The sequence below is a fragment of the Macrobrachium rosenbergii genome, chromosome 52, assembly GCF_040412425.1.
Source record: "Macrobrachium rosenbergii isolate ZJJX-2024 chromosome 52, ASM4041242v1, whole genome shotgun sequence".
Taxonomy (NCBI): domain Eukaryota; kingdom Metazoa; phylum Arthropoda; class Malacostraca; order Decapoda; family Palaemonidae; genus Macrobrachium; species Macrobrachium rosenbergii.
In genome coordinates, this window is record NC_089792.1 from 35,276,067 (window position 1) to 35,298,179 (window position 22,113).

General features: G+C 39.2%; 1 protein-coding gene across 5 annotated transcripts in view; it reads right to left on the minus strand.

Moving 5' to 3' along the window:
- Nucleotides 1–22,113, minus strand: part of LOC136833804 (uncharacterized) — a 209,511-nt gene that overhangs the window by 18,470 nt on the left and 168,928 nt on the right. For all 5 annotated transcript variants that reach the window (XM_067096073.1, XM_067096071.1, XM_067096074.1 and 2 more), the window contains 2 exons: nt 20,182–20,271; nt 2,139–2,220 (listed from right to left, as the gene is read on the minus strand). In XM_067096073.1, the coding sequence (XP_066952174.1) occupies nt 2,139–2,220; nt 20,182–20,271 (172 nt within the window). The remainder of the gene's footprint in view (nt 1–2,138; nt 2,221–20,181; nt 20,272–22,113) is intronic.

The window sequence follows — 22,113 nt, forward strand, 5'->3', positions numbered from 1 at the left end:
ACCTTGTCTCCTTTATTATTATGACGTTTATTATGTCTCTCACAATCGCCATCTGTCTGTCTGTTGACAAGCACAGATGTCCGAAACATAATCTCTGTTTTGCCTTGTCTGTGTGTAGAAATTACATTGCGGCTCGCACCAGCCAATAACAACTGTGAAGATTCTGTACATTCATGCAGTAAGGAACCACCAATAAACTTGACAACACCCAGCCAGTATGTCACTCAATACCTTCCTTACAATTTCTTCTTGCTTTCGTTTCCCCAAATTCTTACAATTTTCCTTATTTAAAGAGGCTTGTCAGTTACTTCCTTTACCCTTTTTTTCTATCTCTTTCAGGCCTGAGCTATAACGCATTACCAGAGCCATCATTCCAATTTTTGCAATTTTTCTCATATCCTCTGATGGAGATGTACGCTCCTCATTTTAACTATCAAATGGTATAAGTTGGCACTTCCCAGGGTGCCACCCAGTACAGGACTGGGCCTTGCGATATCCCGTGATTTCAACAGCGAATTTGTAATCTCTGAGAGATTTCTGTAAGATGGTAAGACTTCCATCATGGAACTTAGTCTTCAGCCTGTGAAGTCCATAACGTAAAACTCTCTGAAGGATTTAAAGATGTTATTTTTATAGCATTTGTATATTCCAGGATATTATAGAATAAGCTGCATCATCTTTTAACCAATAAAGCTCATAAAAAGAGTTGGTCTGTAGGGATGCTTTTTGCTATGACTTTTTGCTCAGAAGCAGGTTCTGGATGCAGGGGAAGACTCCTGGTATTGCTTTGTGTGGATGACGATAACATTTTTTTCTGAACAAAGAAAACATTCCTCATTCACCAGAAGACGGTGATATCATGCATACGTAACGGCTCCATATCTTCCATCAATGCTCAGGCTCCCTGTAATGAATCAACAAAAACACAATTTTGATTAGGTTGAGGGCAGTGATCAGCCTCAAAAAAATGAGTATGCAATGAAGTTAGAGCTGCGGCTCTGTGTGGGTCCTTGTTGTTAAATGGAGATGATGAATATACCAGTCTATTGGTATGAGTTAATTGAGTAAGTCAGAGGCTTGCAGGAGATTGTTTCATAGTACGAGTAGCGACTTTGCATGCCATCAACTATTCCAAATTCTCATCAATTCTTTCTTCTGTCTTTAATATATATACCTTAGTTTAACCAGACCACTCAGCTGATTAACAGCTCTCCTAGGGCTGGCACGAAGGATTAGACTTATTTTACGTGGCTAAGAACCATTGGTTACCTAGCAACAGGACCTACAGTTTACTGTGGAATCCGAACCACATTATACCGAGAAATGAACTTCTATCACCAGAAATAAATTCCTCTAACTCTTCATTGGCCGGCCAGAGACTCGAACCCGGGTCTAGCAGAGTGCTAGCCGAGAATTCTACCGACTTGTCCAACAAGGAACGCTTCCTCTTTAAGACTGAGAAAATGTGTGTGCTTCCAGTATGTTTCCACCTACCTTTGGGGTTGCAAACACAAATTCTGAGCAGTTTTGATTTGTGGTACTTATAGGAGTACAAGAAAACTCAAAATGTTTAATAATTCTGTATTCCAAAAGAGTGACCTTCTCCCGGCCCCTCCAACTGCAGAACTCAAGAATGACTGCATCTCATGAGCGAGATGGAAGTTTCTCACTAAGATTCAAGGATGTCCAACCTATAACTAAGCACTGCTTTGCTAAGTTAAGTGGCTGTTCGTTATTCAGATTGTCTACCCTTAACTGAGCTGTTAGGTCATAGGTCATAACCTGAGACCCATAGAAGAAAAAAGATTCAAAACCATCAACATTTATGATACAAATTTTAACATCGTGTAGGCTAATGACAGTCATCCAGCTTTAAGGCGAGAATACTGAGAATATAAGCTAAAATGTTAGCCTTTATGTATGAATTTAATGATACATTTCTTTTCATACAATGCATATAATTATTATATGCCATAAGAGCTAAAAAAATGTGGACAGTAGAGCACTGGTGATGAAAAGGAAAAGCAGGTAAGATACTGAAAAGCATCTCTTGAAAGAAATGCGACAAAAATCAAAACCCTGCAGGTAATGTAACCTATTAGTATGCTAATTATTACATCAGGTAAAATATAACTCACTTTCTTCAGGAGATTTCTCTTGCAAATGAAGATGATGAAAATTGACACCCCTTGTAGAGAGTTTATGATGTCAGTGATGATCCTGAAAAATTCATAATACATAAGTTTCCAAAGTATAATATCTCTAGAAAATAAAACACTTACTCCCAGCTTCGACAAAAAGCTTGTTGTGACAAGAATATCCAGTATTCAGTAAGGAACTCAGAAGTTAAGATGCCATTATCATTATTTTATTATCACCACCACCTCCAACCTAAGCAACACAAGGAGCCTCTGTGAAATTTTGTCACACTTTCCTATCCTACTAAATTCTTTATGGATTATGTGTTATATATGTACATACATACATACATATATATATATTATATATATGTATATATATTATATATATACATTATATAAAGTATATATATATATATTATATATATATATATATATATATATATATATATATATATATATATATATATATATATATATATATATATATATATTATGTCAAGCTTTTATTTGCATGGATGGAAAAGAATTAGGCGCTTGTTACCCAACACTTTGGCTAGACTGGTATCAAGTAAAAGGAATTATAAAAATTATTCATTTATTAACAATAAATAGAATTACTTATAATAGTAATAGATGACACGTAGGTTGGAATGTGGGTACACTCTTGAAATTGTCTAGATGGCTGAAGATGGTGGATCCATGATGACAGATCTTGCACCAGGTAAGTAAAATGGTACATCCAACAGGTCATACAAGTTAAGACAAGATGTCAAACAGGCAAGACACCATAAGGCAAGATAATGTCAGGCAAGGCAAGGTAAGGTAAGGTAGAGTGTCATGTGAAAGGTTGCGAGGTTCGTAAGGTAGTGGCTATCACTTGGAAAGTAAATCAAAAGTAAACAATAAGTAATACCAAGGACACTAAAATAACGAACAGAACAACCAACGCCATCTATTAAAGCAAATGCAAACAACACCCAAGGATGATAGAATGGACAACCAACACTCAGATTCTAGTTTTAAGAAAGGAAATACCTGACATATATATATATATATATATATATATATATATATATATATATATATATATATATAAATATATATATATATATATATATATATATATATATATATATATATATTTGCAAAAGGAAACTTCTTTCCAAGCAACCTCACCCGTTTTCACATGCGTAATGCAACAGAGAAAGGAATATAATTAATTTCAATTGTTTAATTACTAGAACTGTGGGTTTTCATTCACCCCTTCATAAACTCTCTCCCTCAATCCTTCTCTCTGTTCAAAATGAGTGCCTAAGGTCTTGTTTCCAGGTGACCTTCCAAGAGCCCTCCTCGACAGCATCAGACAATGGGCAAGGGAGGAGCCAAAAAAGAGAGTTGGCAGTGCACAGCCTGGACCATGGTGACCTCTCATGAGGCCTGACGCCCACGTGGCTTTAGGCATGAGGAGAGACTGACTTTGCACCATCTATCTGCCTGTCCCCCAAGGTTAGAAATAGACAATGCAACAACAGTCAAGAGAGGGAAGCGCTGAACTCCATGGAGGACAGATGTCCTTACCTTTGCCTGTCCCTTGTACCCTCCACATGCTTGACCCCGAGGTTCGAACAAGTATACTTTTGTAGTGGCATCCCCTTAATTTCCTCCAGCGTTGGCACCCTGTTGAACGAGGACATCGTCATCTTGACGAAGGTAATATACCAGAATAAAGTTTCTTAGTCGGTCACGATTTCTGTTATTTCTCTGTCTGATTTATTTTCTATTTCCATTGTGTGATCACCTCCAGTAAATTTTGTTGGAGCATCAAGTGTTAATGTAATTATGCACTTAGTGTTGAACTGAGTTATTTGGCACCATCTGTGCATTCCCTCAGTTCCCTTTGAGTGTCTTATTATTCTTGCAAGTAACCGTCTTGCATATATTGCAGATAGGCCTTGGCTGTGGAACCACTAGGCTCCATCCTCATTAGCAGTGGCCTTATGCCACCCCTCAATCTAACCCCTGCGATGTTCCTGTTATGAAGACATCATTGGTGAAGAATATTTTCTCCTGAATAGAATTCACTCATTCCAAACTGTGTTTGTTATGTAAATATAATTAATTAAGAGAACCCAAGTTTACGTAATCTTCCCTCACATGAAGAAGGCCCTAAGCCACAGTATTTTTCTTGATTTATTTGTCTATGTTGCCTTAATCAGGCTATTTAGTCAGATGTTTTATTGAAATATGGTAGATTTCTTGAGAATGTAAACTCTCTGCAATTATTCATTGCCGCCCAGAATCCCGTAGGTATCAAAGGTATATTCATAGCAATTGTCGACCTTGCTGAGTATGCAACTGCTTTGCAAATATCAGCGGAACAGCAACTGCCAGCTGGTCTGCATAATTACAGACAACCCTGGTATCATACCCCCTCCATTTTAAGCACATGAGAAGAGCCAGTTCCACAGCGTAAATACATGTGAAAATATTTTCTTTAGGTTTATGTTAGGTGTGAAAACTGACCGCAATCAGTGTTAGGTAATTGATAGACCATGTGCATGCCAATTTAGTTCATGGGAAGAGAGAGCAACCATTCCATGAGATTTTTGTGTTATCGTGTTAGCTTAAAGAATAAAAGCAACTCCGTCGAAGAAATAAAAAAGGAATAGAGCCCTATTCCTTCGTCCATGTGATAAGGACAATTTGAAAGTCCCGAATTCCCAGATAGGCACACTGTAGGCGACCACCAAGTGATGCAAAAATAGCTGGAGTCAATCCAGCTATTTTTGCATCGCTGATTATCCCTCTCTCTCTCTCTCTCTCTCTCTCTCTCTCTCTCTCTCTCTCTCTCTCTCTCTCTCTTGATAGGAAAAGCTAGGAAGTATTTAGAAATTTAAATATCTGCTCTCAAGATGGGAGAACAGAAATTTCAATCCGGAATCTTTAATTCCAAACCACGTGCCCCATCCCTAACTGTCCGCCATCTTTAATTTTAAGTTCCATTGGGAACCCCATTGTTATAAATAATGCACACACAGCGCTCATATATATATCCCTTTCTTTCACATGATAATTTTACCCATGTGTCCATGCACCTTGCTGCATTTTTGAGAGTAATAAACTTTTAATTCTTTAACTGAGTAGGATATTCCTTGGCGAGCCCATAGTATTCCTGTAAATTTATTTATTGGTGAATATATCAGCAAGAATTTCCTCTTTCATTCATTACTGTGGGAGACTCCGAGCGTGGGAAAAGGGGTTGCCCAGGCAAAACAGACAAGCGGTTACGAGTACCCCCTCTCACCCGCCTGGCTCATCCATTGACGGCAGACGTCACGAGACCAGAAATAAACATTAGAGTACTATTATTAGTCACATGAGAGCTAAGATTTGTTTTGAACACGGAGAATAACAATTTCTTCCTTCCCCACGCATAACCTCTTGGCAGTCTGGACTACCCCGGGCATGTCAAGTTTAAGCATTTTTGTCACCCTAGTGCATTGGAGATTTTAATATTTCGATAGGATTGATGTACTCTTTTCATTAAGCCACATTTAAATTATTTTGACAGCACAAGGAAAATTTCCTTTACACACCGTAAGCATATAACCCCCCGTAAGCCTTTTATTAGTTCTGCAGCACCTCCCCACACATAAAATATACATAAAGGCTTACGTTAGCTTTGGCTAAATTCTCGTTCATTAAGACACTCTGAAGTTTGAGTCTTATTCAGACATATTAATTTTCCTTCATTTCGAACAATTGGCTCTTTTCAGACACCCTGAAATTCGAGTCTTATTCAGACATATTAACTTTCATTCATTATGAACAACTGAGTCTTTCAGACACCCTAAAATTTAAGTCTTTTCAGATAACTTGAGTTTTTCAGACGCCCTGAAACTGTTCATTTCGAACAATATTGAGTCTCTTCAGATATTCTGTACATGTTTACTCAAACAGCCCTGAGTCTTTTAGACATACTGAAACCAGTTCATCACGAACAAACTTGAGTCTTTCGAGATACCCTAAGTCTTTCAAGACATCCTGAGTCTTTCGACACACCTTGAGTCTTTCGAGACACCCTGAGTCTGTCAGACACCCTGAGTCTTTCGGACACTCTGAAGTTTGAGTCTTCCAAGGCACCCTGAAGATTAAGTCTTCCAGACGATCTGAGTCTTTTGAGACACCCTGAGTCTCCCGAGACACCTTGAATCTTTCAAGGCACCCTGAATCTTTTGAGACACCCTGAATCTTTTGAGACACCCTGAATCTTTTGAGACACCCTGAGTCTTTCAGACATCCTGAGTCTTTCAAGACACCCTGAATCTTTCAGACATCCTGAAGTTTGAGTCTTCCGAAGCACCCTGAAGGTTAAGTCTTCCACACAACCTGAGTCTTTTGAGACACCGAGTCCTTCGAGACGCCCTGAGTCCTTTGAGACGCCCCTGTGTCTTTCGAGACGCCCCTGGGTCTCTCGAGACACCCTGAGTCTTTCGAGACACCCTGAGTCTTTTAAGACAGCCTGAGTTTTTTCAAGACACCCTGAACCCATTCAATCGAACACCCGAGTCTTTTAGACATTACCGAGTCTGTTCATCTCGAACGCCATCGAGTCTTGCCAGACACACTGATCCAAGGCAATGTCTTCCCCTGCCTCAAAGCCCCAGCCCAAGGGCTGGACTCCTAGTAGATGGATGAGGAGGTTCTGCACTATGTGCAGCGTGCATGGGCATTCCCCAAATTCCTCAAGTGTCCAAAGAGGTCTGAATCATCATATGGCACTTTACAGAGCGCCCTAGCGTGCCGATTCACCCATGCCACTCTCCCTGACGATGAGTCCCTCTATTCCTCTTGGTGAGTAAGGCCCCTGGCTGATATAGAAGCCAGGTCTCCCTCACTCCGCGGCATGCGCTACCCTGGGTGCCCAAGTTAGAGAAGATGAAGGAATGACCTTTGAGTGGACAGATGGCACCACCTATACTGTCCCCACAATACTCCTAGGGCTAAAAATGCCCCTAGGTGATGCAGACCACATAATACAACATTGCTGCCTAGGAGTGGTGGGGAGGCTTCACGAATCTTACAACATCATCCTAAGCAGTGACTCTTGAAGGATTATCTACCATGGAAGCATATCCCCCTGCTAGATAATATAGACCTGTGCCGCATGCTCAATGGGCCTGGGTCTGAGAAAGGGCCAGGGCCAGCGCCTGCAATGTCTTCAACTTCAGCAGATGATCCAATGCATTGCTTCGAGTCAGTGCCTCCGCCTGATCTGTGTAGGGCTTCATCCCAGTCAGTTGTTGAGCCCTTCCCTGCTTTAGATTCTGGCACTGTCGACTCTGATATTGATGACGTCACTCCTTCCATTCTTGTTCCTGACCCTGTTCCAGTGCTAAAGCCAGATGAAATGCATGACTCCTGCAATCCTCTTACCCCTTCAGCCTCTGCCTCCTTTGCCTCAGGAGAGGCAGAACCACCAGTCAACCCTGGACTCATTCCTGAGGGCGATTCTGAGGAGGAATCATTAACCTCCCCACCTCTAGCCTCCGTCACAGACGGTTCCTCACCGGTGCCAGATGGCACTGCAAGGCTTGATGACTCCACAGTTTTGTAACCTGTGGCTCCATCTTGGCCTCATTGTCCAGTGCCAAGAAAGGACTTCAGTAATAAGTTCTGCAGAGACTGTGGCCAGAAAGGTCACATGTCTGCAAGACATTGGCATTGCCCAAACTACAATATACCTGCCATTGCCATAGCAGTTACAACTACTTCTTCATAAGGCCCTCCAGCTAAGGGTCCCATATCTATGGCAGCTCCTTAAGGTAGCTATCCTGCATGCCAAGTCAAGGCATTTGATGACTCTGCCATGCAAATCTCCCTCATACGAGATAGTCCCCCATGGGTCTGTGGTCGATTAATTGACACAAACTTGTCACAATCGAAGGTATCAGACATGTAAAGCTTATGATTCTTACTGTCGAATTGAGTCAAACGACCCCGCCGCTCCAAAATATGTACACTTGCAGTAGCCAGCTGTTTCAGGGGTGGTAACCCCTCCAACCCGTCATCAGGCATAAATAAGCCTCAACTCCACTGCCAGTGCCACTTGAGCACCCTGTGCAGTGCCAGTCCCCATCTAGATTACAGCAATCTCGAGGTCCAGACCCTCAAACCATTCATTAGGCATGAGTAAGCCTCATTTGCCTGCATTTGTCCCACTGCCAGTGCCACTTGAATACACTGCTTGGGTGCACTGTGCAGTGCCAAGCTCCGTCTGCCCCTAACGGCAAGCAGATTCTTAATACAATGCCAGTGCCAGTGTCAAGGCACCAAGTAGATCTCCTTCTAGGGGATCCAAAATTTGAGTCACAATCTCTGCCAGTGTCACTTGGGTGCACTGAGCAGTGCCAAGCTCCGTCCATCCCGAACGGCAAGAAAATTTCTGATAAGATACCAGTGCCTGAGTCTGCCTTAGTGCCAGTGCCAGAACCCGTCCCCGATCTCCATTCAAGAGATCCCAGTCCGTGTCCCCTCTCTTCTTCCGGCTTGGCTCCACTACCAGTGCCGGTAAGAGAGACAGATTCTTCCGACCACAGCAGACGCCCACTCAAAGGAGCGGTCTTGCCAACCGTGCCTAAGCTGGTCATTGTTACCTGCGAGCCTCCCATGACCTCTTCCTCTCTGTCCCAGTCCGCCGCAGACACAACTATGAGTAAGGATTCTGCTGTGTCTCAAATGGCTGATGAACTCAAGGAACTGCGACAGCTCCTGATAGAGCTCGGAAGGAATGCCCCCGCTTTGGCTGTCAAGCAAGCTGGCACAAGCGGCACTCAAATACCCTCCCCGTGCTCGGTTCCACCGATTCCCCGGCCAAGACAAACAGTCGAAGTAAGAGAGGTCAACAGAAGAAATACCAAGGGCGTGGATAATGCCAGGTAGCTTAAAGAGAGCCACTGAGCTCTCCTGGCACCCATGCCAACTGGCACAGTGCCATCCCTTTATCCTGCAAAGACTTTGGCACCTCTATTCAGAAGAGGATGTCAGGGTCCTTCACCTATTTACAGTACTTTCCGTATAACTCTTATTTATTCTTTTCCTTAACATTTCCCTCTCCTTATTTTTGATTATTACTCACATTTATTTTATGCCTTACCAAGGCCTACATTTTACTTTAAATCCCTCTGCCAATGCAGAGTGCCATTGACAGGTATTCCAATTTTAGAGTCCTATGACTTCCCTTTCATGCCTATCACAGCATGATACATTTAAAATACATTATGTCATCGCCATTAGCTATTACTATATGAGTGCCAACTTGGCACAGTGTCATTATCATAAATGCTGGCAAATGATCCTGCCGGATAAGTCGCGCCGTCTGGCTACCTTTGCGGCCTTCTTGGGCTAAAGAATGAACCTAGCCATTTTCCATAAGCTAAGAAAGGTAATTTCGGCATGTTTAATCATCATCTTTTAGTAATGATCATTGATTACTCTGAATCTGTCATCTATTCTCTTTGTGGATCTCTGTAATGAATCTCAAGTCCCTGACTCGCAACCTTGTGTTTATAGTGTCTGAATTGCACTGGACCATAGCTCAGCTATCGTGGAAACACCTAACCAAGCCCACGTTTACCTTATTGTAATGCAAATTCAAGGCAGACTAACTGCATGTATGCAAAATTCGTAATGGGATTATTATTATTAAGAGTGCATGAAGTATCTCTAGAATTAACCTAGAATTAATTCATTGTTTTAACTATACCATTACATTGTGAAAATATTCTGATTAACATTCATCATACACTCCCTTAACGTAATAGAAATTTAATGCTAAAAATATGTATTTTCTAGCAGCATTTATTCTGCTTTAATGCAAATGTCACAGTGTTGTTGTTCCTCTTGAAATTATGCTATGCAGAGGTTTAAGTTAAATTATAAGATACCAAAGGGAAGTGAGAGAGAAGTAGTCTTTAAGTGAGTTTGCTTGCTGGTAATCATTCTCACCCAATCTAGGGTGTGAATGCTAACTTGGTTGGGGAGGTGCGACAAAGGAAACTTCTTTCCAAGCAACCTCACCCGTTTTCACATCTGTAATATAACAGAGAAAGGAATAAAATTAATTTCAATTGTTTAATTACTAGAACTGTGGGTTTTCATTCACCCCTTCATAAACTCTCTCTCCCTCATTCCCAAAATGGTTAAGCCTTTAATCCTTCTCTCTGTTCAAAATGACTACCTAAAGCCTTGATTCCAGGTGACCTTCAAAGAAGCCGTTTTCGGTGGCGTCAGATAATGGGCAAGGGAGGAGCCAAAAAAGAGAAAGTTGGCGTTGCACTGCTCGGACCATGGTGACCTCTCCACAAGGCCTGACTGGATGCCCTTGTGCTTGCTATAGACACGAGGAAGAGATTGACTTTTGTGCCATCTATCTGGGTGCCAAGGCATAGTCCCCCGAGGTTAGAAATAGATGATGCAACGAGGACATCGTCATCTTGAAGAAGGTAATGTAATGTACCGGGATGAGGTTTCTTAGTCATGATTCCTGTTATTTCTGTCCGATTTATTTTCTATTTCCACTGTGTGATCACCTCCAGTAAATTGTGTTGGAGCATCAAGTGTTAACGTAATTATGCACTTTTTGTTGAACTGAGTTATTTGGCACCATCTGTGCATTCCCTCAGTTCTCCTTGAGCGTCTTATTATTCTTGCAAGTAACCATCTTGCGTATATTGCAGATAAGCCTCAGCTGTGGAACCACTCAGTTCTATCCTCATGTGTAGTGGCCTAATGCCACCTCTCAATCTACCTCTTTGTGATGTTCCTGTTATGAAGACATCATCGGTGTTGAATATTTTCTCCGGAATAGAACTCACTCATTTAGCAGGAAATTATTATTACCTGCCCAGTAATCCATCATTCTTCTGATCTGTGCTTGTTATGTAAATACAATTAATTAAGAGAACCTCTGAGTTTATGTAATCTTCCCTTACATGAAGAAGGCCCTAAGCCACAGTATTTCCCTTGATTTATTTGTCTACGAAGTTACCTTAATCAGTCAGATGTTTTAAAGAAATACAGTAGATTTCTTGAAAATGTAAAGATATCCGTTGCCGCCCAGAATCCCGTAAGTATCAAAGGTATATTAGTAGCAATATATATACATATATACATACATGTATATATTATATATATAAATATATATATATATATATATATATATATATATATATATATATATATATATATATATATATATATATATATATATATATATATAAATATATATATATATATATATATATATATATATATATATATATATACTGTATATATATATATATATATATATATATATATATATATATATATATATATATATATATATATATATATATACTGTATATAACAATGTAACATAATCCACGAAGAATTTAGTAAGATAGGAAAGTGACAAAATTTCACAGAGACTCCTTGTGTTGCTGGGGTTGGAGGTGGTGGTGATGATAAAATAATGATAATGGGTGAATATACATTGTCACGAAGTGTTCCAAGTACCCGGTGATTGCACTTACCAATCATAGAATTCAAAACTCACCACGCTACAGCCAGATACCCGAACTCTCATAAAAAAAATATGATTGAGTACTCTAAAGGCAACAGTGATCCCTTAAAAAATTATCAGAAATGTAATGTATCAACATTTAAACAAGAAATATACTAAAGAAATAGAGTATAATTCCATTACTATAACTGTCTCCCAGGTTAGAGTCACTTCAGCAAAACTGAAGGAACAGAACTATTATTACTATGGCTTATTCATACAATTATTCCTACCACTGGTGGTTAATAAATGAAACACAACTCTAAAAGCTTTAAATACAAAAATTTATTTTTAATTCAAAATTAATAAATAAAAATTCACAATCTTAATTAATTCTTAAATAAAATTACGCACCAAAATTAAATCACCAAAATTAAGTAAGCAAAAGTTAACCCATTAAGAAATACTTAAGATGTGAAAGAAAACTAAGCAAATAATTTGAAACACAAGAACATACAAATATACACAAAACTGAAATGTGTAAAAAATGAAAAAACTCACTAAAAAATCTTTCTTAATTGACCGGTCTAGTAAACACAAATCAATTTAAACAATACTCACACAAATCAATTCAGTTTGAATAACTCATTTTCAAACCTCAAAATATACATTAACCATGGTTAAATTTGTAAAATTCACTTTGCTTCCACAAGCTTTCACAAATTATCCCAAATGCTGCAGCTGCTTTTCACTAAACACACTTTTCTGATAGGCGCCATTACTGGATAAATGCTAATTACTAGGGGTATCAGATCTCATAAGCTAATATTAATATCAATGACCACTATAAAATATTTTACGTTACTTTAAAAAATTACGAACTGTATCTGAGACGAGAGAGAGAGAGAGACTTCTCTTTTTAAATCTACACTGCACAGTTCTTGGCCTATCAATAAATGTGATTTTTGTTTCCATCCATTAGCAAGACCCCAGTAGAACATTCTGGACTTCCAGTCACATGTGACGAGATCATAATTGGCTGATGCAATAGTCTCAATCAGGACACATTTGGAATCTATATGATGCAATAGCCATGTGGTTTTGTGCAATACTTCCCATCCAATCCCTTGATCTTTAGACATGTTCAAAGACCCAGGTGATTCTCTTTCTAAGACAATAGTCAAATGGGTCAAAGCATCTTAACATGAATTTTGACTATGCGACTCTTAACAGGAAATTGTGAGCGCCCAGCATCACAATAAAAAAAAATCATATGATTGACATGTTTAATAAACAGACGAAGACTGCGATGATGGCCTAAAATCTCGACTGTCGATGTGCGAATCACAGCAAAAGATATCTCAATGACAAATCAGAACCACATGGTGGTTGGGTGATAAAATCTTTTCTTGCTATACGTTATTATTAATTTTTATGAGATCCGACTTTACAAAATTTCAACAATTATTATTAATATATACTGTATCAGAATATTCCTCGTATATCAAAATTACATAGCTCACTTCTTGTATGTATATAGAAAATTATATGATAATCAGAAATGCAATTAGAACATTAAAAAAATACAATACAATACATTCTATACATAATAATATGTAAATGTATACTGTATATATAAATACAGTATATACAGTATATATATTACAGATTTAGATAGGAATGTGAATGTTGTTTTGAATAGCTGATTCAGCATTTTTACTAATGCATCTGGTGTGCACTTAGCAAATGGCTTTTGATATTGTATCAGCTGTTTGTTCACATGGAGAATAAGCGGAAATTCTTTCGCATATCGTAAATTCAGATTCATCATATAGCGAACGTTCATCTCATATGAACAGTATCACAAGACATGATCGGGGCATGGAGACAGTGTTTCTTTGTGAGATCGGAAAGTCCTGGTTGTCAGGTGATGAGACATTCTAATCTGGTTAGGATCAGATTTTATGGGCGCGACTCAGAAACGTGCGTGCGTGGGTTGGTCAAAGTATGTTTTGCCGGAAAGAAAATGGTGTAAAATTGGGCACTCTGGCATGAACTTTGTTAATGCTCAATTGAGCTGTGAAACCTACCCTTTTGGAGATGGAGTCTCCTGCCTGCTGAAAGTGAGTACCGAACTCTAAAAAACTAGTTATTTTTTGTACACAGTCTTTACACGTCCGAGTGAAATTATGTTTCCTTTTGTTATCCGATTTTATGTTTTTTGTGCCCATTTATTTTTGTGTGATTCTTTTTATTACCAGTTTACTCAAGTCATTTCGATGAACTTTTCTGTTTATTTATGTGAAATGTTTCTTCTTTCACAGTGATGCGTCTGAGAACTCATGTCAATGGACACAATGCTCTGGGGTAGGGAGCATTTAGTGAGAAGTGGTGGTCATGTCGCTGAACTGACCAGAAAGACTATTTTAACTGTGAGTTGACTGGTATTAGTTTATATGACTTGTTTAGTGGTAGTTTGGTGTTGAGGGATTTGGTCTTACGATTTTTTTTGTTTAGTACCAGCTCTGCATTTGAAATCCCATTTTCTATGTTTGGTTTTGGTTTGACTTTTATTTTTGGATTTGGGAGTCAGAGTATATGACGCATTCCTTTAACTAATCAGTGCCTTGTTAGATTTTCGAATAAAGTCTATTTTTGTAACTCGGAATTTAATTCAGTGGCCTTAGTTAATTTTAAGTTATGTTAGAGAGAAGGACTCAAGTTTTCTTCTTCAACCAAGCAGGTGTGTCAGCTGAGACTTCAGATGAGTAAAAAGAGGTAAGTACGTCTTTTAGAAGAGGTAAGAGTTTGGTGGTTTAGTGGTGAAAAGTAGGCTTCGAAGTGACTGTGATAGGTGGGATAGGGGTTTGCATAGGTAGCTAGGAAATGTATTTTGGTGAAGCATTGTCTTGGTAGGGTTGGTACGCTATCAATGAGAAGAATATTTTGATTGGGTCGGCAGTTTTAATCTTGGGAGGCGGCTCACAGAATTTCGTTTCTCAGTTTTTCTCATACTCAGTGGGTATGTAGATGCTTAGCATTGCGGGTTTATAGAGAAACTCAATTGCGTAGGTAGTAATAAAAAGCGCGGGTGTGTTTTTAGTGTATGTTAGCTGCACTGCGGCTGGAGACTCGGTAGTGAAGAATAAAAGTGTGAGTATTCATTGGCATTTTGTTATGATTCCTGGGAGGCCTTTTTTCTTCTGTTTTATTTTCTTGTGAATCTTTTTTTTTTTTTTTACTTCACAGTATATTTTTTCTTTGGTATATTAACTATAATGCGTACTTTCATCTTTGAATGAAGTTATGATCGCAACGTGTTTTATTCTGATTGCAAGCGTGTATGTAAGGGGGTCTTGTAACTGAGGCCAGGTTGTGGGGTATGCTTAGGTTGCAATTTTGACTTGGAGATAGCCTTAGGCCTTAGGTTGTCATGCCCTTATTCGCGTGCACTCACCAAAAGCACTGCATCGCAATAGATAGTGGGTTTTTTCTTTTTTTTCTCCTCTGCCTTCTTTCCTTGGTTAGGGGGGGGTCGAACTTTTTGTACAGGGTTGGGGATTCTGATCCTTTCCTTCCTCCTCCCCTTGACCTTGAAGGGGGTCTGATGTGTTTTAGCCCTTGGAAAAACTTGGTGCTTTCTCCTTGAACTACATTTTGTGATCAGCTGTTTTGCGCAGTCATAAAGGTGTGATTTACTCCTATAGAGCTTTTGGATTTTTGTTGGATTATTGGGAAATAATTATTTCATTTTTCCCTCTTTGTGTTTTTTTTTGTTAGTTTAGAGAATATTACATGGGGTTTTAGCATTTTAAGATTTTAAGATCAGGCCGTGTTTGTGGGACGTGGAGTTTTCTTACAGGGGACAATATGGCAGTGGTGATGAGGAAACTAAAATGACTTTGATTCATAAAGTCACAACAGTAGCTTCGGGAATCCAACCATTCCCAGGCTTAGTTAATGGGGTTCTCCCTCAACCGGTGGAGATTTTTATTGAGGGAGTGGATAATTACCTGGCTGCTAAGAAAATCACAGATGACAAGGAGGCTTTTAATGAAGCTGATACTGGTGACATTGGTTATCGCTGTTGTAGCCATTTGTAAGTGACGTGAGGGCATTCTTTAAGATTAGGAAGGGCCAGGATTCCATGGTTAGTTTTAGTTCCCAGTTGTATGATCATGCAGGGAACTTAGTGAAAAAATTGAAAAGGTCTGGATGGGACAACTTTGGGAAGTTGTTGCATTTTTTCTGGCTCTTACATGAGGTCCCAGATGCTATAGTGGATAATTTCGATAATAAAGAGCAAAAGTCTGATGAGGCGCTAATTTTTTCTCAGATTCGCAGGCTCATGACAAAATGTCCCGCAGTTGATAGTGCCTTTTTCAATGGGATGCTGAAAGCTTCCGCGGGCATTCCAAAGAACCCGTCTCACAGGGATTCAGGCTTTGCCTCCGGCAGTTTTTGTGGCAAGCTAGAAACTGATAACAACCTGTTTTAGCTTTCGGTTGTCTTGGTGCCACGGTAGACAGTAATAGGGGATCTACGGGTCCAACGCCACAGTTTCTTTGTTTCAACTGTAATAGGCAGGGGCATACTAGAAGTTTTGCCAAGTTATATACTGTGCAGGGTGCAAGAGTTCTGACCACTTTTGGTGGTCTTGTCTGTCTCTTACATGGAGTAGGGTTAGACTTGCAATTCAGGATATGGGTAGTACTAATAAGAAAGCTCCTCAGGGGGGTTATTCAAGAGGATCTAGGGATTGGCAAAATTTCTGGAAGACCGATCAACAAAAGGGAGAAGGGTAATGAATTGTTCTTGTCATGTAGCGCTTTTGAAATATGCTCCAGAGTGAAAGCCTGTGGTGAAAGGGACTGTATCTAGTTCTGAGGTTTTGATTTTTATAGATACGGGTGCCTCAGTCAATTTATTAGACTATGATTTTTATCGGTCGGTTTTCCCCGTACCAGTTAAATCCTCATAATTTGGATGTTTTAGGTTTGGTGGATATTTGTTTCTCACTGGGTAACCAGTTAATTAAGGAACCAGTTTTGGTGATAAAGGGTGTTGCAATGGGAACAGAATTTTACTGGGTCATCCAGCATGTTGTAGGATGCAGATTTCCATACACCTGGGTGTAGGAGGTATAACAACTGGAGTACTTGGAGTTTTTGTCCCACATGCAGGTGTTGATGAAATGTAGGGGAATACTTCCATCAGTGATGATAACATGGAATCTGTGGTAAATAACCATTTACAGGGTGATAATAAGCCTATTGTTGAGGGGAAGAAGATGTATAAAGGTGTTTTATTAAGAGAGTGATTTTAGAACCAGGTATGGCTGGTCTGGTGAAAGTTTAGGTGAAAAACATACAAATGTCCAAACAGGTATGTGTAGTTGAAGGTAGTGAGAAGCTCATCGGCCAGTGAAGAACAAGAGGAATTTGTTTCTGGTGATAGAAATTCATTTCTCGCTATAATGTGGTTCGGATTCCACAATAAGCTGTAGGTCCCGTTGCTAGGTAACCAATTGGTTCTTAGCCACGTAAAAATAAAATCTAATCCTTCGGGCAAGCCCTAGGAGAGCTGTTAATCAGCTCAGTGGTCTGGTTAAACTAAGATATACTTAACACAGGTGTCGTGAGTACTGTTTCCATAAATAAGCTGTCTAATAAAGGAGTCCCATGGGTGGAATTGTTGAACTGTAATGATTCAATTAGGAGGTATCAGAGGAATACATATGTTGTGGATCTCGTTGACTGGGGTGATGATACTGATTCCGTGGCTATCGTAGGTGAGCAAAATGAGTTTTCTGAGGCAGAAATGCAAGTTAAGAGAAAGGTTTTTAGGGATCATTTAGTTGATGCTGATTATAAAGAATATACAGAGGGGTTAGGTGATGTTCTGGCAGACTTTGCGGATATACTGTAGTCGCACTTGAAGGAGATAAGTTAGGGTTAACTAATGTGTTAGAGCACGAGGTACACTTGGAGGATGGCACAAAGCCTATTCATGTCCTGCTGTATAGGATACCTTTTAAGGTTAGAGAGCAGGTTGAGCAAGAGGTCAATAAGTGGGGAGAGAATTTTCCATTGTTGGCAGTGAGTGCCTAAGAAGGATGGCTTGATCCACTTATGCGTGGATTTCCCTAAGTTAAATTAGAAGGCCATTCCTGATAGGTATCCGGTGGCGTGTCTGCCAGATTTGTTTGTGGAATTTGGGGGTAAAAATAGCTACTCATCAACTGGTCTTATGCAAGGATTTTTACAAGTGCCTCTTAGCGAGGAGAGTCTGGAATTCATTGCTTTTTTTTTCAAATAGTAAGTCATATGTATAACAAGTTTGGTTGAAAGTGCTCAGTGCATTTCAGAGTTATGCTGGAACATACACACACACACGCATCTGCTAGTTCCCATATCTGTACCATACTGGGTATGGTACAGATATCATACCCATTCCCATACCATACCCATACCCAATCTGTACCATACCCATCTCTGTATCATACCCATTCCCATACCATCCCCATACCCAATCTGTACCATACCCATACCATACTCATACCCACATCTGTATCATACCCATACCATACCAATACCTGTACCTTACCCATACCTATATCCATACCCATACCTATACCCATATCCAAACCATACCCATATCTGTATCATACCCATACCTGTACCATACCTATACTCATATCTGCACCATACCTATACCTGTATCCATTCTGTACCCATGCCCATATCTGTACCATACCCATAACTATACCCATATCCCTACCATACCCATATCTATACCCATAACATACCCAAATCTGTACCATACCCAGACCTATACTCACACCCATATCCATTCCATACCCATATCCATACCCATACCATACCATTCCCATACCTTCCAGTCACATACAAACAACTGACCATATCTTGGTGTAGGTGCAGAAGCAGCTACAGTTATTACAATATTATTCTTGAAAGACGTCTTCACAACTCCAGGATCCTTTGAAGAAGTCTTCAGCTCCTAAAGCATTCCTGGAGAAATGTCCATTGGATTATAACGTCTTCTTACATGCTTAAAGACTCCAGGACCCTGTGAAGCAGTCTCCAGCTCCTAAGCGGAATGCTGAGTCCATTTCAAAACGTTGAAAATTCCTGGACAGTTATTACAATATTATCCTTGAAAGACGTCTTCACAACTCCATAATCCATTGAAGTAGTCTTCAGCTCCTAAAGCATTCCTGGGGAAATGTCCATTGGATTATAACGTCTTTTAAATGCAAAGACTCCAGGATCCTGTGAAGCAGTCTCAGCTCCTAAGCGGAATGCTGAGTCCATTTCAAAACGTTGAAAATTCCTGGACAGTTATTACAATATTATCCTTGAAAGACGTCTTCACAACTCCATAATCCATTGAAGTAGTCTTCAGCTCCTAAAGCATTCCTGGGGAAATGTCCATTGGATTATAACGTCTTCTTAAATGCTTAAAGACTCCAGGATCCTGTGAAGCAGTCTTCAGCTCCTAAGCGGAATGCTGAGTCCATTTCAAAACGTTGAAAATTCCTGGACAGTTATTACAATATTATCCTTGAAAGACGTCTTCACAACTCCATAATCCATTGAAGTAGTCTTCAGCTCCTAAAGCATTCCTGGGGAAATTTCCATTGGATTATAACGTCTTCTTAAATGCTTAAAGACTCCAGGACCCTGTGAAGCCGTCTCCAGCTCCTAAGCGGAATGCGGGTGGTTCGTAGTGACCACATGAGGTCAATTACACACTTCATAAATTCTAAAGGTCAAGCAAGTTATATTTTGATTTGAAAAACCTTTTCATTACTTTTATAATACTAATGATGCCCTTACAAATCTATACACACTTTGTTAATAGCATCAATCTAAACACATTTTATTGCATCATAAAACATCATAAAACCAATACCCATACCCATACCGATACCCATACCCATGTCTGTACCATACCCATACCTATACCCATACCCATATCCTTACCATACACACACCTAAACCCATACCCATATCCATTCCATACCCATACTCATATCTATATCCATATCCATACCCATACCTTAAGGTCGTGTACAAACATCATTAAACATGCAAAAGGGAAAAGGGAAGGAGGAAGGAAGAGGGATGGGAAAGAAGGGCAGAGGAGGAGGAGGAGGAGGGGGAGGAGGAAGGGGGAGGGGAATTATCATTTTTCCATGAGGGAGGGGGGGGGTGTTTAGGGACCACACTGCTTAAATTGGTTTTTGGAGGAGAGGAAGTGGGTGGAATGGGGACACACACATACACACATACACGAGAAACAAAGCCAAGGAAATTAATATATATATATATATATATATATATATATATATATATATATATATATATATATATATATATATATATATATATATATATATATATATATATATATATATATATATAAAGAGAAGTTCCTTAAATGTTCAAAATGATAATTTTGAAGTTCACCTACCAGGCTTCACATGTTTTCTCTTGCCAAGATATGACCTCTGCCAACCATGTTATTCCCATGACCATAAACAACTTGACGTACAACCCCATCCTGCAACAAGAAGATATTTGTTAATATTCTCATATTCATAATAATCAAGATGCAATGATTCATTTTCAAAACAATATCGAGGTATATAATTGCAATATTCAGCAAATATTAAAATACTCATGCCTCTCTCATAATAAAGAAAGCAAAAGAATGAGACTGAATAAAGACAATGCCATGCAAGTGCTTCAGTTTAAAATCAAAACACAAACCATCAACATACAGTACATTCAGTAACGTTGATTAAATATGAACCCTAAAAAAGCAGTTCTTATGTAATCAATCAATTATTCTAATATACACAGACCAACCAAATCAAAATTCCATTACTCTTGGTTACATTACACCGGACAAAAAGGAAGGGAATCCACAGTTCATACATGGGAATCTACTAGTCAGAAATAGAAGGCCACTAACCTGCGTTAAAAATCTGTAAATCAAAATGAATTTATTCAAGATAGAGAATTGGCCAAAGAAAGAATCTTCCTGTCAGGTAGAAATCTCAGAGTGACAAGAGGAGTCTTACTCTGAGTAGTTAGAATTAAACTCGTTGCAGTCGTGATCCTGTGTCCCGTCAGCAATATTCCGATGTGATCCAAACGTACGTAGATAACTGGTTCATTCAAAAAGTAACAAGCCCAGCCATCGAGGGCTATTATATGCCTCACTTTGGGGTAGTTAAGGAAAGCGTGACTACACCAGTCCGTGTAGTGTTTAATGCTTCTTCAAAGCAAAGTGGTGGGAGGTCACTTAATGAGTGCCTGTAAGTCAGCCCTAACTTAGTAAAAGTGTTGTTTGATTTGTTGTTAAGATTCAGGTCCTAGCCTTATGCTGTAACAGCAGATATTTCTGATGGTCCACTGTAATTGCAAAACTGCCTGTCAAATGTGTTGCAGTTGCAGAGGCTATGAAATACCATGCACATCTGCTTGTGGACCATGTCAAGTTGCGAACTGTGAGAATCCACACAATCAAGCTTCACAGGAAGAAGACAGCGACAATGAATATTTGTAAACCTAGTTTTGCAGAAACTTATAATATAGGATTTATGATAAAATTTTACCTTATTGGTCCCCCATCTTAGATGTTGAAAGATCAATGTAGTTATTCAGACAAGTTGGTTGGATTTCCAGATTCCCAAAAAGAGATTTAGACACCAAATGTACGTGAGTAACGTAAATTGAAATGAATAATGGGGATTTTCATAATTTGGCAGCTATTTTGGTCCTCCATCATTGATTTTGTATTATATATATAATATATCACTTCATTTTACTTAAAGTCAGATAGGCTAATTGGATTGCCATATCACAAAACATCTGTTTAGACAGCAAGTTTACTTCTGTAATATGAGTTGAAATGAATAATGATTTTTTGTAGTTTGGCAGGTGTTTAGACACTAAATTTACTTGTATAAAATAAATTAGAATGAATAATGGAAATTTTCTTAGTATGGTGGCCATATTGGTCAGCCACCTTGAATTTGGTGAGTATATAATCACTTCAATATAATGCAGATATGCTAACTGGGCTTCCAGATCCCCAAAATAAGGTGTTATGCACCAGCATTACTTATCTAGTTTGAATAATGAAGAGTAACAGGCACTTTAAGGATTTAGGGGCCATTATGGATACCATCTTGGAAATCAGACCTTTTGCATGGTCAGAGTGTGGTAGACTTTTGATGTTATTAAGCACACCTGATACTACAATAACCAGTTGAGAAACCTTTTGTAGCAATTTTTTGGGAGGGGTAAGGAGCTTATTTTTCGTAAATGCAGCCTTCCTTACACACGCAGTTTAGTAAGCAAAATCTATGACAATCTTACAGGGATACATCCTAAC